The 21,509-nt window shown below is 42.3% G+C and overlaps 1 protein-coding gene across 2 annotated transcripts; it reads left to right on the top strand.

Moving 5' to 3' along the window:
* The first annotated feature begins 7,088 nt into the window (after window positions 1-7,088).
* On the top strand, window positions 7,089-21,030 carry DUT (deoxyuridine triphosphatase). 2 transcript variants are annotated; one of them, XM_090028878.1, is made up of 7 exons: window positions 7,089-7,400; window positions 7,851-7,992; window positions 9,394-9,485; window positions 11,904-11,948; window positions 18,758-18,832; window positions 19,509-19,579; window positions 20,821-21,030. In XM_090028878.1, the coding sequence occupies exons 2-7, from the start codon at window positions 7,907-7,909 to the stop codon at window positions 20,875-20,877; spliced, it is 426 nt and encodes a 141-aa protein (XP_089885004.1). In that variant the 5' UTR covers window positions 7,089-7,400; window positions 7,851-7,906; the 3' UTR covers window positions 20,878-21,030. The 2 variants fall into 2 exon arrangements, with proteins under 2 accessions (XP_089885004.1, XP_089885003.1); XM_090028877.1 differs by lacking the exon at window positions 7,089-7,400 and adding an exon at window positions 7,407-7,547.
* Window positions 21,031-21,509: the final 479 nt, after the last annotated feature.

Raw genomic sequence — 21,509 nt, 5'->3', positions numbered from 1 at the left:
TATTGGCTTATAACTTCCCAGATCATCAACTGGCTTACCCAGTTTGAGTACTGCAATGACCACCAGCTCCTGCCATGTTTTTGGTATACATACAGATTCCATGGTTTTGGTGTACAGTTTTGCCAACCACTGGAGTCCCTTGGGGTCTAGATGATGAGAAAATACCATCTCCACCAGCTGCCTTCCATTTCTTTGTTGCAGTTAACCCATCCTTCCCTTCATCTATACTAATGGCAGTGGGGGCTTGTATAGGGACTGATGCGATTATCCAGTGCAACTGACAACAGATCTCATTGGTGTTTTTGTCAAGAGATCCTTTTGTAGCATCTACCAATTTAGAAGCTATAGAGTTGGGATGGAGTTTTGGGGTCCAATATTCTGCTGGATTAGCACCTTAAAGGCATCCTAGTATGGCCCAGGCATGTCAACTAGAGTGCGTGAAGTCCAGACCTTCAACACACTCAATTCACCTTTAGCATCTGGCTGAATCTTGCGACTCTAGCAGGTCCTTCACAATCTGTGGGTTGCCTGACTGATTGCACTGCTGGAGCAGGACCTTGGTCTAATTCAGCAGGGAGTATATTCCTCCTGAAAGCCCCCAAGGGATACTCTTCTTGCCAGCAGCAATCAAGACACCATTTAACCAGTAGTAACATTCTGGTGTTGCAGGGATTCAGGTCATCACTTTTTCAATAGGTTCCCTGTAGCAAACCCAGTCAGCTTTGGCTAGGTTCCACCATGGGATCTGTTTAGACAAAGTCATAGGGATCCAAAATGCTGAAGTAAGTAATGATGGGCCTATGCTAGCTGTTGGGAAAGTTGGAAAGTACACTGCAGGATGCATGGAAGCATGCTCCCACTTAGATCATTGTACACGATGGTAAGATCTGAGTTATAGTCATGTTGCCAGTGAGCTGAATGGAAGGTTGCTCACTATTTGAGGCCAAAGACCAATTACAGATCTTCTGGGGACATCCCGTCTGTAAGGTCTTCGCTGCTGGCTTTATTTGCTTCATAACCCCACTTAGTGTGGTGGCTGTTAAAGTCACAAATGTACAGGGTTGGTATTGGTGCACTTGGGAGTGCTGGCTTTGGCCATTCCAAATTAAGGGCTTTGTATACATTGGTAATGTGCAACTCCCTTATTTTGACGGCAGTGGTGTAAGTCGCTTTTTCTTTAGTTGGAAGTAAGCCACAGATTTAAAATCCATGATGGTGTTCTTCACTAGAGCTGCGCGAAGCTTCGGTCCCTAATTCGATTCGGCAAAGATTCAGCCTAATTTGGTGGCCAAACCTCCGAATCTGAATAAAAAAAGGGGACCCTTTAATCTCTCCAAATCGAATTGGAACCCTCCAAATCAATTCAAAGAGATTTGGACATAGACACAGCTTTAAATGTTTTTTCTACGTACCTCTAGGTAGCAGGCAGCTTTTGAGTGCTGGGATGCTGGGGCAGATCAAGTGTCCCACAGGTGTGTGTGAGGCTCCCCAGCACACTCAGCAGCAGACCCGGAAGTGGACCAGCACTGCTGGTCTACTACTGGGTCCACCAGGGAGCACACTGGGGGGCCCCCTGTGCCCACCTGGCTCGGCGACTGGTGCCCACTGGGTCTGGGGAGGCACCCAGGGTCTCCCTGCAGCCAATCGCCATGCAGGGCCCCCCCGCACTCCAGTGGGATTCTCCATGCACCTCAGCATCACAAAGTTCATAAGCCGCACTGATACCTGGAGGTATGTAAAAAAAAAAACGTTTTAAAGCTGCATCTATGTCTGAATCACTGATTCTCCAAATCAGCATCAAATCTTCAGATTCGGATTCGGCCAAATCGAATCAGGGACAGTGATCTGAATCATTGAATTGAATCACTGTCCCCGATTCAGGCCAAATCCGAATGGAATAGGGCCCGCTTCGCACACCCCTAATTCTCCTTATATATGGCTAAGCCATATTTTGGATGGTAATGGCTAGTCATACGCTTGTATCTTGCTAGGCCAGATGTGAAAGCACTCGTCCCTGTTCTAGTGATGAGGAATGGAAAAGTACTGGAAGAAGTGTATACGTGTCGGGTCAGTATGGAGGGGAAGATCTGGGTGAAGGCCAAGCGGGAATAACATAGCAGCCTTCAGGATAAGCTCATCAGAAAGCAGCTTGAGAAAACTCGCTCGGCTCAGCCAGACACCGAGATGAGTTGCTGTCAGACTGCCAAGAACCTGTTGCGAGGCGGATTGACCAGTATGTGATTTATCAGTATATAAAGCAGCCTGTTTTTTACTCTCGTTGAGCATCAGCCGCCTCTCACTGTTCTCCCGTGGCCATGCAAAATAAAGTGCTTCTGTTAACCAAACAGTGATCCTGTCAGAATTTCTACGTGACTAAGGTGGCCATCATAGAGGAAAGTCCAGTTGTCCTCTATTGATATGAAACCAGACACCTTTATATCCTCCATTCATACATAAAGGCGTCCAGTTTCATATTAATAGAGGACAGAGTAGCAGAAAACAGGAATTTCATCTATGATGGCCAGCCTACCCTGTTCTGAGAAGGAATGGGCAATTATGGAAGTTCTCTCACAATCCCATATTGTGATAATTTAAATGATAAATGTAATCTTTAATGCTCTGAGACTTTTTTATGTGAAACTATGAAAATCAACTCTCAAACAGCAATTGTCTTCCACAACAAATCCTTCCTCCAATAGCAGCACACTAATGCAGAATTTTAATTATCATCCCCAACATCAATTCCATATCACTGTTTCTTTTTACTTACCCCAGACCTGCCTCAACCCCCAATTTCAACATAACCTAAGTGATAGGAGGATAATTTATCTCCTGCTTATTTGCAGAAGCCAGAAATAAACTCTCGATAGCCACATTTATCTCTTATCTCAAATACTAGAATATGTGCCAAATGAGTTTAGCCTTAGAACAGTGATTCTCAACTTTTTTGGACTTGAAACACTTCTGCATAACTTTTACGAACTGAGTGGCACCCAATTTCAAAAACTAATTTATGTATTAGTGTTTACCTCCATGCAGAAAGTCCAGGCACTGAGGCTGGAGGACTGGCCAAGTGAGACAAGCCTGAGCCTGCACTTATCTGCTTATCTCTTCACACCCCTCCATACCTCCTCACACCCCAAGGCAGGGTATCCTGGGTGAAAATCACTGCCTTAAAAGTAGCCAGAATTCATGGCGGAGGTGATATCTTTTATTAGACCAACTAGATATTTGCAAAAAAAAAATTCCTTATTTGCAAGCTTTAGACACAGGTGCCCTTCATCAGGCATAGGAGATTGCAAAGATTGTAAAAGTTCTCCTATGTAGAAATGAGAATTAATATTTTACAGAGAGCTGCAGGAGTGGTAAAGTCTCCTATTCGGAACAGTTCATTTTGTGCAGATTAGGCTCAGAGAAAAGTTGGAAAACTCTTTTTACCTTGAAGTTGTCTGCTAGCAAGCAGGATGTAGAATCATATTTCCTTCTGGTTATGATGTTTCATATTTCACAGAAGAGTGGAAAGATGGAATGTTCTTTTGGGCAGGCATCTCTTTTGTGGAGAGCTACCTCTGTGCTCTGTTAGAATGCAAATTAACTTGAACAAGGGCAGGAGCAGGGTCTCAGGTTTCAGATGGTAAATTTTGCTTCCTTAATGAAAAATTATGAAACGTTCATTTAAAAAAGCAGTTAAAATTTGGTATCTTCCATGTGTCAGGTATCCAGGTTGTAGCCATAATGTTCTAGAATCAAAAGGAATTCCATTTGCCTCTAGACCAATATGGCTACAACCTGGATACCTGCCTTAAAGCAGAGCACATACAGGTAGCAGTGGAAACTTTGCCAAGTGACATGCCTTCACTCTGATTTAGACTATGATCTCTTTAAAAGTCTGTGAAAAAGATTACATTTAATAATGATTACCTTCATTATGACATGTTTCCAGGAAGTGGAATGAGACCACCAACACTATGTACACAGACCTCCAAATTACCCTCAAGACAGACTTGAATCAGTGACCAGAAATGTCGCGAGTCACACTCTTAAAGACATGGTCTATCCAATTATTCCTCCCATCCATTCTCCAATAAATTTTCTCCCTTCTTTTACAATATAAAACAGCAACAACAAAAAAAGAATACTCACCACAATACATAACAGCAATATACAAGATACTCAGGTCAGGCAGATGTATCAGAAAATTAACTAACCAAGTTTTCTCCAAAGCAAAAAACTTGCGGGGACATCTTCCGGTCTTTAAAACAACAAACTTGGTGTCCATTTTCTTAAACATACATTTTGTCACACTAGTAGCCATTTAAATATCTAAGTTTGAATTGTGCCTCGTTAACCTTAAACTTAATGCAGCTAATATGCCAAAGTAATGTTAGCTATTTACAGACGACTTATAAAGATATTAAGGGTGGCTACTATGTTCCTATGCAACACATACTCATTCTGAGAAAACCCATGAAAATAATTTGCTCTTCTCCTACACGGTTCAAGAACAAATTGCACGTTGACCTATAAGATTCCTAATTAAACAAGGATTGTTTTTCTTTAATTCTCTTTATTTTATAATTTATGTTTTGGAAGTTGAGAAAACACAAGCATTTATAAAAACCTTCATACATTTTCATGTTCCATTTGAGTTTTTCTTGTGCTCATCTATCAGTTTTAAAACCTCTCTTTATATCTTTTTTATTCTAGTTGCTGGTGATAACAAGAACTTAACATGGAGGGATGGCTGCACTTAATAAGCTCCTTCCTATGCTGTTAGTCAGAGATGCTCTAGCCCTACGCACTGCAGTGCCAGCATCTATGTGGCCAGTTTATGGGCAAGCCAGTCGGCACCACGCAACTGGAAGGAGCTCCACTGGTTGGTCTGGTGCTCAAAATCTCCGGGCTTAAAAAAAGCCCAGAAGCAAAGCTGGGGGAGAGAGAGGTGGGAGCACTGGCAATGGAGCTGCACACTCTCCCCAAGGCCAGAAGGGACTCAGCACATCCCTCTCCCCACGGCCAGGACCAGGATGCACACCACAAAGCCAGCAGGGAGCTGGTAACTCTCCCTGGGGCTAAAGTCCCTAGAAAAAGTCTGGAACCCCAGACTGCTCAGGCAGCACCAGGGATTCAAACAGGTGCCAGCTTCTTTGCTGCAGCTGGCAGGCCAAGCAGCCCAGACCCAATACTGTTTTCTGGCACCCGTGACAACCCCCACAGGAATATGCAAGTCATCTGGGGCTAGGAGACAACCTGGCATGAGACACCCCCACCCCCGGCACCACAAATTCTGGTGGAGCATTTGTGGAATCAGAGGGCCCCAACAGGGGAGTGGCAGAACCATGAGTGCTGTGCAGGTGTGGAGGGATGTGCCTTGTGGCATTACAGTACCTGATCAGGTGGAACTCGGATCAGAAAGCATGCCCAGAAAGGGGTATCGCTGACTCAAGAATGTGTGGGAAAAGGGTGTGCTGGGCACTGAGACACCCACAAACCAAAGAAAAGTGCTCTGCAGAGGGGCATCAGTGCCCTGCCCATCACACCACCTGAGCTCTGAGCTATTTTTGTTGAATTATTGTTGTGATTTTTGCAACCTGACAGGGCCACAGCCAGACCCCCTGCAGCTGTCATCATCACTACGGCTCAGCGGAGGCAGAGAAAGCCCCGTCACCAGATCTGAGTGTCATCCAGGCTGATCCTAAACATACAAGTGGAAAGAGAGAGGGTGTAGGGGAGGAGCCCCATAGATGTGCCAGCGGAGTTGTCCTGGGTCCTACAGAAACCACTGAACACCACCTCTGGAGGTAAAACCCAGCGTAACAACAAGTTGTGGCAGACGAACAGACCCAGGTGTGACATAGCCCAGGAGGTGGGGCACACACATTGGCTGGTGCAGTAGTCATGAGCCTGTCACACAGTAATTGCTGTTAGACCCTGAATATACAATCTGGTCTGTAAAACCAGTTGCATTTTTTTTTTTTTTTTTTTATCTATAGAGGGTCCCAAACTGTTAACCTTCTGTAAATATACCATCACTTGTTTTTTTGGTTGTTGTAATCAACTCCCATCTGTAGATGCCTTTTGTAATCGTTTGTATAAATATTCAATATTTAAGCATTACCTTCACTTAGGTCAATAATATTGACTCCTGACAAACATAACACATCAAACTATCAAGTGTCGAATAGCAGTAAAAAATCCAGACATATTTTTACATTATTTCCCACAACTGATAACAGCAAATAGCAAGAAAATTTTAGGTTAGATATTAGGGAAAATTTCATACTAGGAGGTAGTAAAAAGGTGAGGTTTTTAAGATCTGGCTAGATAAAGCTTTGGCTAGGATGATCTTGCTGGGGCTGGTCCTGCTCTGAGCAGGTGGTTTGACTAGATGCGACCTCCCGAGGTCCCTTCCAACCCTCATGTTCTTGGATTCTATGATTCCATCAATTCTGCTTGATTGCAAACCAGTCCATCCTGCTTTACTTTAAAAGGTGACAGGACCACCAAAAAAAATGCAAAACTCTGTAATTCCTGGTTCAGAGACAGTATCTTTTATTTGAACAACTAAGAAATTGCAAAAAATAAAATAAAATAAAATAAAATAAAAAATAAAATAAAATAAAAATCTTTTCCAGCAAGCTTTTGGGCTCACACACCTTCCCTCAGGCTCAGGGAAAATTAAAAATGGTAAAAAGTCCCCACAGGTAGGAAATACACTTCATTTTTTGCAGAGGAAGCTGAAGATGGAATTGTCTTTAATTTCCCAAACCCGAGGAAGGAAGTGTGAGCGCAAAAGCTTGCAGAAATAGACATTTTTTGCAATGTCTTAGTTGGTCTAATCAAAGGCATCATCTCCGAACCACGAGTTCTAGAGTTTTGCATTGCTGTTTCAGACCAATGCGGCTGCCAAATACATCCCTGAACCACCAAATCACATTGCTGCGGATTTTTCCCATAACACCTTTCAATCTACTGCCTAAAAAGAGGCTTGGGTGACAAAACTTAAGAGGGCTCGATTTTTAGCTGCATGCGACCGTTTCGGACGTCCCCCCAAAATGCCCCTGGTAAAAGCGGGCAGAGGCACGTTTTGTCGGCGCGGGTCTGGCGCTCGGGGGGGATGAGATCTTAGTGCTGCAGTTTCACGGAGCGCCCCGCGCGGTCCCAGCCTGCCGAGAGCGCCGAGCCGGATCGCGACGGAGGCGCGTAGTCCCGCGGGTGCGGGCGGCTGCTTCTGCCTTTGACACTGGAGCGCAGCGGGCCGGGCCGAGTCGCTCCCCCCGCGCAGGCCGGCCCCGCCATTGAAGCGCTGTCTCTGCCGCGCTCCATCGCTCGTCCTCGGGAACTAGAGAGGAGGCCGCTGAGGGTGGTTAGCGCCGCGCTTCATCGCTCCGGTCGGGAAGGTACCGGGCGGGGCGGGGCGCGCACCCGCTGCTGAGGGGGAGGCTGGGCCGCGCTTAGCAACAGAAAAGCCCTGCCCCACCTGCCCGCGGGAGACGCCATGCTGGGTGCCCGCCTGCCCCGGTCGCTCGCGGGCCTCCGGCGCTGCAGTAAGAGCCGGGGGCGCGCGCGGGGGTGGGCCTTGCGGGCGGGGGGAGGGGGGATGCAGTCGCTCAGGGCCTCTGCGCACGGCCCCGGGCTCCAGGGGAGTAGGAGGGGGAGGGGCTGGGAGAGCCCATTCTGCGGCGGGAGGGGGGGGGGCGCGGTCCTCCGCGCAGCACATGAAGTAAGTGGCTCCCCCGGCCCCACCGCGTGGTCTGCACCACTGGGGCGGGGCGAGTGGCTCGAACGGCGCGCGCGGGAATCGGTCCCTGTTCCGCGCTCACTGCCCGCCATGCCGTGCTCGCAACCAGCGCCCGCCGCATCCCCCAGCAAACGGCCCAGGGCCGCGGGCCCCGAGGAGGCTGCCATGCGCCTGCGCTTCGCCAAGCTGTCAGAGAACGCGTTCACCCCGTCCCGCGGCTCTGCCCGTGCTGCCGGCTACGACCTGTACAGGTAAGGGTTGGAGGGGGTCCTCCCGCAGGCCCAGGCCTCCCCCCTCGGCCCGCCAGTGAAACCCGCCCCGCCTCGTGAGACACCCCCCGCCTCAAGTTAAGGATCCCCCTTCTTCTCCCCGCTGTGCTGGGAGGATGAGGCTGTGAGCAGCTACGGGAACTGAGCTCTGTATCACACCGTCTACCTGCAGCAGGTTTCTTGTCGGGCAAGAAGGAGCACAACAGCAGATATTAAGAATAAAATCAGCACAGGTGACAATGTATGTCACTTCACAACGTCGTTGGCACCTACACACAATAGCTGGGCTCAAGGCTGTGCGTTGGTGCACGCCTCTCAGTTTCCATCCCCCAAACTGAGCAGCCTTCCTGGTGCCCTGGGTGATGCCCCCCCATTCGTTAGCCTGAGTTTTATAATAGTTGGAGTCTGAGAGATTTCAACATCAGCAGTGCCAGCATCAGGATTTGCCATGTCTGAGGCCCCTGTTACATGTTGCATAAGTGGCACAATTCACTGGTGAACCATGCAGTAAGACTGGTGAATTGGGCCATAAATGTAGACCAGTCGCAGGTACAGAGTAATTATCACAGGACAAAAATGACAAAGCACCTGTAAAAAGAGCCAACTAGCTCTAAAGTTAGTGCTAGAAAGTGTGTAACGAAGCCAGAGCTGGTTTCTATCCAGTTACAATTTGAACGTGTAGCAGGGCCTTTATTAGTATTTATTTTCAATTTTCCAGCCCTTAAAGTAATACCATAGTGTTAATATAACTCAAGGGCGTCAGAGATGCAGCCCAATCATCTGGACCCTGGTGCTGGCCCTGAAGGGTCTCAGAGTGACCCATGGCACCTGCTCCAGCCCCCATCTCAGAGTAGCCACTATGTGCAGCACAGCCTGGAATAGTCACATGCTGTTGTGAGGCCATGCTAGACAGGGTGCCACACAGCATAGCTGGAACAGAACTGGGCTGCACACTACACCCACTCCAGATCCAGAATGCAGGGCTGGTCTGGTCCAGCCCCACATCACTCATCTGGCTTACAGGGCCAGATAAATTTGACAGTCCGGTATAACTAATATTCGCCTGAGCAGTCTCTTTTTTTTCTCCCCCTTTGTGTTTCAGTGACTTCATTCCTTTCCATTTAGTACTCATTTTCTCCAAGCCCAGTCAGCATTTGAGGAAGCAGTCTGTAGCCTACAAAAACTTATGCTTCTGAGTGACCTGCATCATTTTCTGCCCAACTTAAGACTGACATAACTATCCATCTCTCCTGACACTGTAGTAGTTGTTCTTTCCCCATCTTTACCTGGTTTAATTATGGATTTCTGTGGGGGTGGTCATTGACTTACAAAGATGATATTTAAAACGTTCTTCATTTTAACATGCATCTGTTTTAAATTTAGTGCCTATGACTGTGTGATTCCTCCTATGGAAAAGGCTATAGTTAAAACTGATATTCAAATTTCCCTCCCATCTGGATGTTATGGCCGAGTAGGTAAGTTAGACTGAAGAAAAGTGTGCAATGGTTATTCCTGTAGCTTGCCACAGGACCTAGTCCATGCAACAAAATTTCATTAATTTTAATGTCTGTTTCTTTAAGTAGATGCAACCTTTACATCTATTTGAGTGGCTACTTAGTTTCCAGAAAAGCTTTAATTGATGCAATTACTATGCCAAAACCCCCTTTCTGTAATTTTCCTCTTCAAACAACATCCCTGTAAGCCCAGGAAAACAATTAACAGGTTACTTGCTAATTGTGGTATCTCCTGTTGAAAAATCTTGACAGTTTGGTTGATATCACTTGACAAAACAAAATATTTTGACCATAAGAGTGGATAAGTAATTTGAGCCATTGGAGAACATGCATATAAAATTGTTATAAGTGTACACTTAAGTAGTAGAATCAAATGCATTTCAACAGCTGATAAGCACTTAAAAATACCTACCTGACTTCTTGTAATCTGTTATACCTTGAGTTATTAATACAATACTATGAATTCCAGGGAGTTCTTGTGCAAGCTGTCCATAAACAAGTCTGAAGAGCTAATACCCAATTTAATTACATACTACATTATGCAACTACAGGGAAGTCATAGTTGCACTTCTGTGGAGAGAAGCCATTTCTGGACAAATCTATTTAGGGACCTAACCATATTTTACAACTAATGTTCAGCTGAAATTTTGAACCTGATTATGTCAGTAGCACACCCAGTACCAGTTATACATCCTAGACTTACCTAGAGAAAAGGGATTCTCATCTGTAGACTCTACCTGCTGATCTGTCTTATTAAAGAGAGATGTCTCTTAGAAAATTAACTGATTATTTCAAAATCATGCACAGAAAGTAGGGGCAATTTACTTAATTGGTTGCACATAATGTAACCTTTTTTCAAACATTTTTCAAGCCATTTCTGGGTACTGCATTAACTTAACACAAACCTAGTCTGGTTAAATTATTTTGATACTGTTCAGTGTCATACTATTAATATACAGTAGTTTATTCCCATTATGGTGTGCAGATTAAGTCTAGTTGTAGTTTATAAACATGGAAAATGAACTTAGGATTTTAATCAATCTTGGGTTTTTTTGTTTTCAAAACTAAAGTAATTACTTTTAACTTCTGTGTACACATTTCCTATAAAACAAAGTACAGGGTAGGAATAGCAAATTCTCTCTCTTAAAATACTTGCGGTACTTAGATGCTGATAAAGGAGGTAAGTTATTGCTTCAGTTTGCTGCTGTATCTCTAAAGAGTTTCAATAGTCAGAACAAAAATCCTCTTGTTAAAGTCAAGAAAGGCCAATGATTAAATTACAATAGACTAAAATAACTTGTTTAGGAGTGGTCCCTCTAAGGGAGTTGAGGCTTGTGCTACCATTTTTTCAAGTCTTTGTAAACCTACGAAAAGGCACAATGTAATAATCATACAGGGAGGAAGGGAGTCTGTTTGGGGATATGGGTATAACTTGCTCAATTATGCAACAAAATTAAGACCATCAGCCATCCCAAGATAAAAATGTGACCAGAGTTTCAGTGTTCCCTTACTACACATATCCTAGTGCTCTTTCTTAAGTAAAGCTTAAGAAGTGAAGTTCTTAAGCCAAATTTAATAGCTATAGCCATATATGTAATTAGCAAGTTTTGTGCCTAGGGCAAAATCCTACCTAGGAGTATATGTGAGGGGAGGTATATCAGCATTACCTGAGCTGGAGATTCAACAAGTTCGTAACTGTTACTACAGTGAACTCAAGCCATCCCTAGTTGCTGCTGCTGGTCCAGCATTCATACAGCTATCCCACAAAGGTCACCATTCTGGCTGGTTCTGTGCTTGCCCACCCCTAATTATGCTACAGGCCATAACAAAGAGGCCTGAAGCCAATCAAAGCCTCTCCTATAGTTAATTTATATTGGCACCTATTGCGTAAATACTGTTAATTAGCTGCAGGTTACACCAGGATTTAAGTTTTACATAGAACTGTGAATAATGTCTTGTGCAACTAAAATACATTGCATTTTTGTGTTTTATTTGTTGGGTCTAATATGAAAATGGTTTTCAATGGTAATCTCAAAAGTGAATGATTAAATGGTCATCTGATATAGCCTTCTTCTAGTGATAATTGAGGGTAACACCAGGATTTTAGTTACTTTAAACAGTGATGCATGCAAGTTGGTTTAAAAACTGCAGTCTTACTGTAGCCTGAAGCTATTGATACATATTTATTTTAAAACATATTGCAACCACTTGCTGCAGTATTTGTAGGACAACACGTTGGTTTTATAAGGAATCTAAAAAGAGCTTATGAAGATGATAGGGTTGATGGTTTTAAGCAATCTGCCCTCTATAGAATGTATATTAAAAGCTCACTGTTGAAAAGGCTCTTAAATTTGGGGGAAATGTTTTCTTATTTTCTAGCTCCACGTTCTGGTTTAGCTGCTAAGCACTTCATAGATGTTGGCGGTAAGATATTTTAAATTCCCATTACAACATTTGTAAATTTTTATCTTGTATCATGATCAGGTACTTAAGTTGTAAAGTAAGAACTATAGTTTCATTAACAGCATTACTCTTAAGGGTTACATTGAAATTATTATTAATTTTAAATGGTAGTCTTATGTCATCTAGTTAATTAAGAATAATTATAAGATGCATTCTGAGATTTAAGTCTCTAAACTGTTTTGGACTGTATCTTGTGTAGCTGAGGTTTTTCATTTTCTTGCTAGTCCACCAATGTTTTGATTAGGTAAGAAGAAAAATTGGGTCATATTTTGGGCATCTGCTTTATTAATTTTTCAGGTACAACAAATAGTAATGTCTGAAGTAATATACAACACAACTATTGATATGTAGGCCAGGTGCCTAACGCAAATGTTGTTCAACAAGATAATTTTAGTTTTATTGTTAAGATGCATTGTCCTATATCTGTCAAGAATTTAAGAGGCATATTTGAACCTAACCATATCTTTCTAGTATTAACTTATTCTAGGAAAAAAAGTGAAAACTTTGAAGTACTTTACCTATTAAGTCTCAAATTGAAACAGTTTCAGTATAGTCAGGAGCAAATGTTGCATATCATTGTTCAAAACCAGTGACTTTGGTTCTCTGTTATTCAGTTAACACTGAATGGCATCAAGTAAGTTTGCATATGCAAAGTGAAGACTATTTCTCTTCCAAACATGAGGTAGTAGAAAAGTCTCCATGGAAGTGAAATTTACCAGAGGCTTGTATATTAAATAATAAAAATTGCCTGGTACATAAGGAGGAGGGACTGTACAGTCCATGCCTGTATTGATTTGGATTGCTTGCTAAAATTCAGTTTTATCACACTGCTAATAGTTTGTATATAAAGATCAATATCTATGTCCATCTGAGTTGCTGCTGCTGTCACAGAATCTCTGTAAGTGGGGAGAGACCACTAGTGCGTCATACCAGCTGAAGATCTTTAGAAGACACTAAGGTTTTGCTTTGCTACTGACATGCTCCACACTGCAAGGGAGTTTGAGCCTGTCCTCTTAAGGGAGCTTTTTTCCCTCTGGCATGGAAGATACAGCATCAACATATGATTTAGTTCAGTGGTTCTCAAACTTTTTTTGCAGGCCACTTGAAAATTGCTGAGGGTCTCAGCAGACCACTTAATACATTCTTTTGTTCTACAAATCAAAAGCGCACAACTTATATTTTAATATCAGTACTTTTACCTTTCTAATGCAATGGATGTGCTTGTTTTTCTGAGCTAAGTTCTAGGAAGGGTGTAATGTTTGTCAGCTTTAGCCTTAGATCACCTTTTTGTGGACCACCTGAATGGAGCTTTCGTGGACCAGTGGTGGTCCGTGGACCACAGTTTGAGAACCTCTGATATAGTTATTCTCCTGAATGCTATCTGCTACACATAGTAATGCAAAGTAGAAAGTTGTACTAATTTAATACATTTCTTTTCTATAACTTTAAATAGGATTATCACTGCATGTACACTGGGGTACAGAAAAAGGGTGCATAGTTAAGCTGAGAAATAGGAAAGTTGGCATGAAACCTTGAGTGCGTAACTGTACAACCTTACGTTCAGCATTTTGAAAAAGCTAATAAAACACATCGTAAGTGGAAAACAGTCCTGACATTTGGTGTGGCGCCTCATGTGGGGGAAAAAAAAGGCATTGATAGGTTTTCATGGAATCTGCATCTCATAAGCATACTTGTCCTTGTGAGTGAATGTTTTATTATAATATAATGATTACAGTGCCATCTTTTTCTGCTGATCAGTCAGATCAGCTGTGCTGAGATGCAACTGATGCTGCAACAAAAGCGAAGTCTGTTTGTATCTTATATCTAGAGAGCGTTTGGCTGTCACTTCATGTCCACGTTCCTGTTGACAGTACTCAGCAGAGATTAATACTGCCTAACTCTTCTTTGCAAAAGTCAAAGTATGTGGATTGAGGGAGTGATGGTACCATTGACTGTGGTTCTACCTTCATCTCCTCACCATTCTGCAGAAAACTTACAGCTGGTTCTAGGGAGGAAAGGGATGATATGTAGGCACAAAAGCAGTGTCTGTGAACAGATAGATGGGACAATTATGTTTTGAGGTTTAATGAAACGGTTACTGAGCAAGGAAAGGGAGGCCTGGACATAGTGAGAATGGTATCCTAGCTCACTTCCAAAGGAGGCAAGGTATGTACTGAATTTAGTTAATTATTCAGGGTAAGCTTTTGCCCTAAATAACTGTATTAACTACCTTAATGTTCAGTTGCAGTTTCGTGCATACTTTTGAGTACCTACTTTGGGCTGTGAACAAAATATGATTTTTAAAATAAAAAGGAGGGGTATGTGTCAGAGTATCTACTGGAGACCTGTAAAAATATTAACTCAGCAAGAAACTGCTTGGCAAAAAGAGAGACACCTTGTGTTACAGAATAGTGCCAAAGTGTAGATGGCACACAATACCAGGTGTACATAGGAAGAGCTGAAGGGAATGATCAGAAGCTGGAACATATTATTAAAAGAAAATGTTTGAGTGACAAACTTCATAGCAAATGTTACAGTATTAGGTAGAGCCATAGTTACTGAAATTGCATTAAGATGCTTACCTATCTTAAAAGGCACAGAAGATACTTCAGGTCAGATTCTCATCTGCTGTAAATCATTGGTGTCAGTGACTCACCTTTCCAATAAAAATTAGTCTGGCACTAAAACAAGAAGGCAACAGTAAGACTATTTATATTAACTCTTGGCAATTCAAAAGCTTAAATAGCACTAAAAAAAAATTCAGTGATGCTCATTTAACTTTAGACAGAAGTGAATGGACATCTTAAATCAATGAACTAATGCTTGTTTACTCTGGCTACAGACCTGGATACTTAATAGTTTTTCCATCCCAGCTGGGAGACTCTGAGGAAAGATGTTTAGCTGGTGATCAGAGCCATCCAGTTAATTAAAAATTAAACTACCCTTGTCAAGCAAAATATGAACATCATTGAGCATAACATCTTGGTTTTGGTTTATCATGGAACAAATACAGATATTCAAATCTCATTTTTGTTGGACGTTGGTATCATTTTAGGATAAACTGATTCCCACACTTAAGACTACTTAATAAAAAAAACCAGTGGCTTAGTCTCTCTCCTATCATAGGATTCTGCAGTTCACATAGAGCACTGGTGTGTACTGGTGGAGCATGAGGATCTTGTACGTACAGCTATATGATTGTCTATTTTCCCAGAAAATATTTAGTAATAGGTAGTAGATCAAGAAAGTAAATTAGGAATAGTTACACATCTCTAAAATGATGTGAACCAACACTTCAAGTGTGGTTTTGGCATTACGTGGAAAGGATGTTTACTGTTATAGTTTTAAATGTCGGAGTACTAGTACTTCAGCTGAGTTCAGCTTAAATATACAGAATGGAATCATCCCTGTGATTTCATTAGAGACATCAGCCAAAGAGCAATTAAATAATTTAGATTTTTGTGGGTGAAAATGTAACTAGGGTGTCTAGATCAGAGTAGTTAGACTTTAAAAATAAGAACATACTGGGACTAGTATGCTTTGAGTTTTATTACTTGGAGTAAAACTAGCATGAATTATGTCAAATAAATACATTTAATTATCTGTCTTTAATATACAGAAGTTGCTAGTCCAGATTTTGACTGACATACACTTTCAGGACAGAAGTCCTTCCAGACCATTTGTGATGTCACACTGAGTACTAGTTCAGAAACCTAATGAGTTTGGTGCAGGTATTTACAGGTGTACACACACACACACACACACACACACACACACACACACACACACACACACACACACCCTTAAATACTTGCACCAAACTTGTGTGTGTGCATATATAATATCTGAATTTGTTACTTATGTGCAGAATATACATTCTCTCAGCATGCCAACCACATTGCCTCATTCAGCAAATGTACTGAATTACATATCTAACTAAACTTCAATAAAGGTGAGAATATAAATAGTTTTGTCTAGATTCAGTTTACAGCCGGGTTAGATTTCCCATCACGTATCACGTGTGAAATATTGACACACTCAGTTAGCTAGATACTGATATACTATAATTTAAAGCAGGAGAAGCTATTTGTCTAGCACTGTGCACTTAATATTTATGGGATTTAATGCTTGTGCAGGAGTTCTAGATCCTTTGATGGAAGGTCCTAGAAACAATAATATAAAGTATATCACTAGAAAATTAGAAAACAAGTATTATATATTACCCATATTGTGTTATGGATCTTAAGCTTTGTCTCTACATGCTTATACTGACTTAACTAGGTGGGAGCTTTTTTTTATTAAGTCAGTGCAAGTCTGTGTGCAGGCTGGTGTTTACAGTAGGAATTTACCAAAATTGCCCTTGGTTCTATTACAAATTCCGTTAGGATCCTCATTGCAACTGAAGCTTTTCTGTCATACTGAAAGCTAGTCTAAGTTAAATTAATTATAGGAGGAGCCTTGTCTAATCCTTGGTCTCTTGCTGACGATAGTATTAATCCAGCAGAACTGATGATAAGGAGTGGTGGGAGTGTTTTGGGGGGTTTTTTTCCCATGAAGCTTTTTTGAACACCGGGGAGCTTTTAGGTGCAGCATCCACATTGACATGAAACTTTTCTTCATTGCTATTTTGATAATAGCTTTTTAATTTAAGGTTGTTCCAAGTGGTTTGGAGTAGAATTAACTGGGGCAGGGCGTGGGATGGAGCGACAGCATGTTGTGGGGGACGACTCCAATTGCTGTATGCACCTCGGAGGAGGCATGGGAGGCACGTACCTCCCCACTCTGTGCATGGGGCAAGGATGGGCTGCCACTGTGGGCTAGGGGTGGACAGGGTGAGTGGCAGCAGTGCTGGGAAGGGGGGCTATGGAGTAGGCTACAACCACCCCAGAATTCACTATAGTCTCACTCCCAGCACTGCTACTGCCCGCCCTGCCTCTGGCCACCCCGAACACAGCGCACACCCAGCTCCCCTGCCAGAAAGAGCCTGATGCAGCCCTGAGCACACATCATGCAGCCTGCCCTCACCCTGTGCATAGATCAGGGGGGGCACATGTTCCCCATGCCTCCCCTGGGGTGCATGCAGCACTGGGAGTCACCCCCTAGATGAGCCATGGCTCTGCCCTGCCTGTGCAGTGCCTGCCTGTGCCACAGTCCCTCCCTCACTGTGGGGGCCTTGATCTGCTCCTCCTCCTCTCCCCACCCCAACTTACTGTCTGGACGTTGCTCTCCAAGCTGCTGGGCTGCACTCCTAGTTATGTGTATGCTGTGGCTGCTCTCGTGCACGTGGCATTTGATCAGCCACATCATCCAAAAAAGGCAGATTGCCAATAATGTCAATTTTCCTTTTATTGGTGCCAATATGATATGGACCAATGCATCAGTGCACCTCTAATATTTACAGTTGAATATTAGTGAACATCGTTCTTGGGCATGGACAGATTAGATTATTTGGACTGTGTTTCAAAAGCTGATCTGCAGTAACCATCCATGTAGCCCCCTCTCTCCTTCAGTAAGTCAAACCTAAACTGCGGTAATCTGATAGGGGTTTCATTCTGAAATAAATTGCCCCAGTTAACAAAATAATTAAAACAGCTGATGAAGAATCACAAGGAAGATGTCTCTCCTTGTTAAATCAATATAACTTATGTCATCAGTGAAGCTAAGCAGTCTGTGTGAAGGATGCAGTAACTGGACTTTACTGCTTTCATTTAGTCCCAGAGCTAGTACAGTTAGCTGGGTATCTGCATGGGGCTTTCTTGCTCTATACAAGACACTTTTTGTAAATTCGCTAATATTTTTCAAGTAAAATGACCAAACTAGGAGAACCAATTCTGCTTCAGTCTAGAAGAGTGCTAATACTACAAAAGGGGTCTGAAGTTTGCCACAATTACCTTGATCATTCTGGGTTTTAATAAGCTACAGGCAGTCCTCGGACTTACAGAACAATTGGTTCCTGAAAACCACGTTTTTAAGTCAAAACCTAACTTGGAACCAATTTTTCCATAAGAAACACTATTATAAATGGGGGATTGGTTCCTGAACCAAGGCCCGATACCCTATTTTCAACAAAAATACCCCAGAATTTTGTACTTGATCAATTATAGATGAGTACTATAGCTACATTAATGTATTTATATTGTAAATAGCAATCGTATTGATTTGGAAGGACTTCTTTGAGGTGACTTTACTGTACTTTTTGAAGGGTTCTTGGCTGGAGTCTTCTCAGGAGTCTTGGCTGCAGGTTTTTCTGGAGTCTTGGCTGCTCTCTTCAAGAAAATGTCCAAGGAAGTTTGGACAGATGTTCTCCAAGGAGATGAGCGATGCAGCGAACTTGTTCGCTGGCATGGCGTTGCATTGGATCGAGCATTGTAAAGTCAAAACTGGAGTTGTAAAGTTAAAACGGTGTCAATTTATAAACTTAAGTGTGAAATGTTGCAATTCAAAACGTAAGTCAAGGACTGCCTGTATTTAGAAACCTTTTCAAATCTAGAAGAGAGAGATGGCATCCCCTTTTTTTATTAAAAAAAATTAAGTTTCTGCAATATGGGCCCAATGTCATTAGCACAGTGATAAAGACTTGTTGAAATATTATATTAAATTTTAGGAAAACCATGAGCCTTTTTGGTTTGTAAAGTTAGATTTGCATTTAGATGTTCCAGGATTTAGTATATACTTTTAACTGCATCCTTCAGTAATGTTAATGATACTATTCTGAGGTTATGAAATTCATCTACTAATTTAGGTATTGCACTTACTCTTTTTTATTGCAGCTGGAGTTATAGATGAAGATTACAGAGGAAATGTTGGTGTTGTACTCTTTAATTTTGGCAAGGAACCTTTTGAAGGTATGTGTAGAATTTGACAAAAATTGTGTTTGCAGTTAGCCTCCTACATTTTCCCTTACTTGTCTCAAGTTTAATGCAGAAGTTTCATGAATAATTATGGATGGTTACCATACAACTAGCAACCATTTGCAAATCAGATGTAGGGAAAATCCTCAGCCAGACAGCATGAAAAGGTTTGTGCTCCCAGTAAAATGGATAGGATAGGATAGATTGTAGCCCAGGCAGGGAGGTGAGAGCTCTGTTCAAGAGTTAACTTTTTTTATGTTCAGTGAGAGCTTCTCATGGTTTACCAAAAGTGAAATTCCAGCATGATGAACCTAACTGGGACAACAGTTAAGAATGATGAAGACCTCCCATGGTGAATGATGGCCTAGGGAACATTAATTTGGGAAAAAGATGAAAATACATCATCTGCAAAAGGTTGTTTGAAAAATGAATCTATCTGAAGCTGTTTTGCCTAATTTAAACTATTTAAGTCATTAATGTGAACTTGAGACATTTTGAATGGCTTTAAATTGCCAATTAATCATAATTTAGACCTTAGAGTTGCTACTGAAGTCTGTTTAATTGAGATGCAAATCAAGAGCTAATTCTTTACTATTTTATGACATTTTAAAATGGAGATTGTTATTTTTCTTAATACAAATTAAAACAACTTCAACTTAATTTCCTTAAGTTAAAAAAGGAGACAGGATTGCCCAGCTGATCTGTGAACGTATCTTCTATCCTGATCTTGAGGAGGTTCAGGTAAGCTAGTGGAATGAAACATTTTGTTTGGCTTTTAAGATGCATATGAAAAACTATTTTTAAGCTCAGATTCATGGTAGTATCAATAGCTGCACAAGCAAACTAAAGAATCTCTATAACTTTCCTTTTTTATCCAAGGTAACACTGGTAACTATAACAGTAATATGTAAATTTGTATATCTTGGAAGGATGGGCAGGCATGAGAAGAGTTCATTTAAAAAAAAAAATCAGTGATCAATCGGAGTATGTTCAATTCCTACATTAATAAACTTAACACAGTTTGAGAGCACTTCAAACTGTAGGTGTCTCTGCCCAGCATTTACCTAAAATACAAGTTACACTAGTTGATAACTGTTGTCCATGGAAGAGCAGAAGTGGAATGCAGATCTGTCACTGAAACAATTACTAGGGGTTCACTGATGAAGATTTTTTGGCCAATACCAATATCCAGTTATTAACCAGCCATATTGGCTGCTACTGATGGCCAATATGCAACCTGGCAGCTTGCAGAGCAGCATCCAGTTGGTAAGTCTATGGGAAGAAGGGGCATGGAGGGGGCAGATCAAGGCCCCCACAGCAAGGGAACAAATGGGGTAGGGGCAGACACTGCTTAGCCAGGGCAGCACCTGCAGGGTGAGGGTGGGCTATCTGCTGTGAGTTCAGGGCCAGGGGTTGCACTGGCCTCTTCCCAGCATGGAGACCTGGGCCAGGGCCAGGGCCCCTCTCCCCCAGACCCCTTCTCCCTTCATACTGCCTAGATGCTGCTCTCCAAGCTGCTCAGCTGCATTCCAGGCCACATGCATGTATGGGGCTGCACGCATACACGAGGCATTTATTGGCGACATTAGACTACACTGGTGGAAAAAAATGCCAATTGCCAATACTGTCAATTTTCTTTATTGGTGCACCTCTAACAATTAACACTAATGCACATCATGGATATCACAGATGGAAAGAAAAATGTCTTAGATGCATTTTTTTTTCTTGGAGATGACTATTGTTAAACCATTGTATTTGAACATGTATTGTGTGCTAAAAATCAAAGAGTGTAAAACTTACTCCTGGACTGAATTTTAATTTTATTTTTTTAAGTGTACTTTAGTTAGGTATTGCTTTTACGCTATATCTCTTATGCTATAAATCACTCATCAGCTCTGGAAAATTAAATGAATTTTGCAAGAATAGGAACAATTTTACTGTTTTAAAACTTTCTGAAAAAGCTAACGTTTGATATTTTTCAGAATCTAGATGACACTGAACGTGGTGTGGGTGGCTTTGGCTCAACTGGAAAGAACTGAAGATAAGACTTGGATGTAATAAGTCCTTATTGTACTTGGGTATTGTAAATTAAATATTGCTTTTTTCTTTTTAGATGTGCCTGTTTCTAGAATTCTCTTTAAATGTAGGAATTGGAATTTTAGGATCTATGAAAATAAAAAGTTTAAAACCATCGTACAAAATTTCCTACGTATCTCTCCCCTCTCAGAAGCAAAAGGTGATGCTCAGTAGCATGCTTACTTAAAGCAAGGGTGTCAGACTTGCTCCTCCTCACGGGTTAGATCCAGACCACAGGGAACTTTATTTGTTGGTTCATTCATTGCATATTCATTGCTTGCCCACATTGCAGCAGTGGGCAATTATTTGGACCGGAGGCCCACTTAGGGAGTTTTGGTGAGCTGTCACAGGCTGGTTCAGCAGCACCCACCCAGGACTGATGGAATGGGGCCACAGGTGGGTAGGAAGCACCGGCAGCGGGACGGGTGGGCAAGGCCAGGGTCTTGGGGCCGTGACATTGTGAGGCTGGGGTCCAGTGCAGGGCCACAATCCATTCCCCAGCACCCATTGCAAGGATGTGTAGTTCTGTAGGGGCATATGGAGGACCCAGCCCTGCACTGTCATGGTCCCAAGATCCTGGCCCTGCCTACCTGTT

This window comes from Crocodylus siamensis, chromosome 15, assembly GCF_052110815.1.
Source record: "Crocodylus siamensis isolate JL-2025a chromosome 15, ASM5211081v1, whole genome shotgun sequence".
Classification (NCBI taxonomy): domain Eukaryota; kingdom Metazoa; phylum Chordata; order Crocodylia; family Crocodylidae; genus Crocodylus; species Crocodylus siamensis.
Note: the sequence above shows the minus strand (reverse complement) of the source record. Positions and strands in the feature narration are given on the sequence as shown.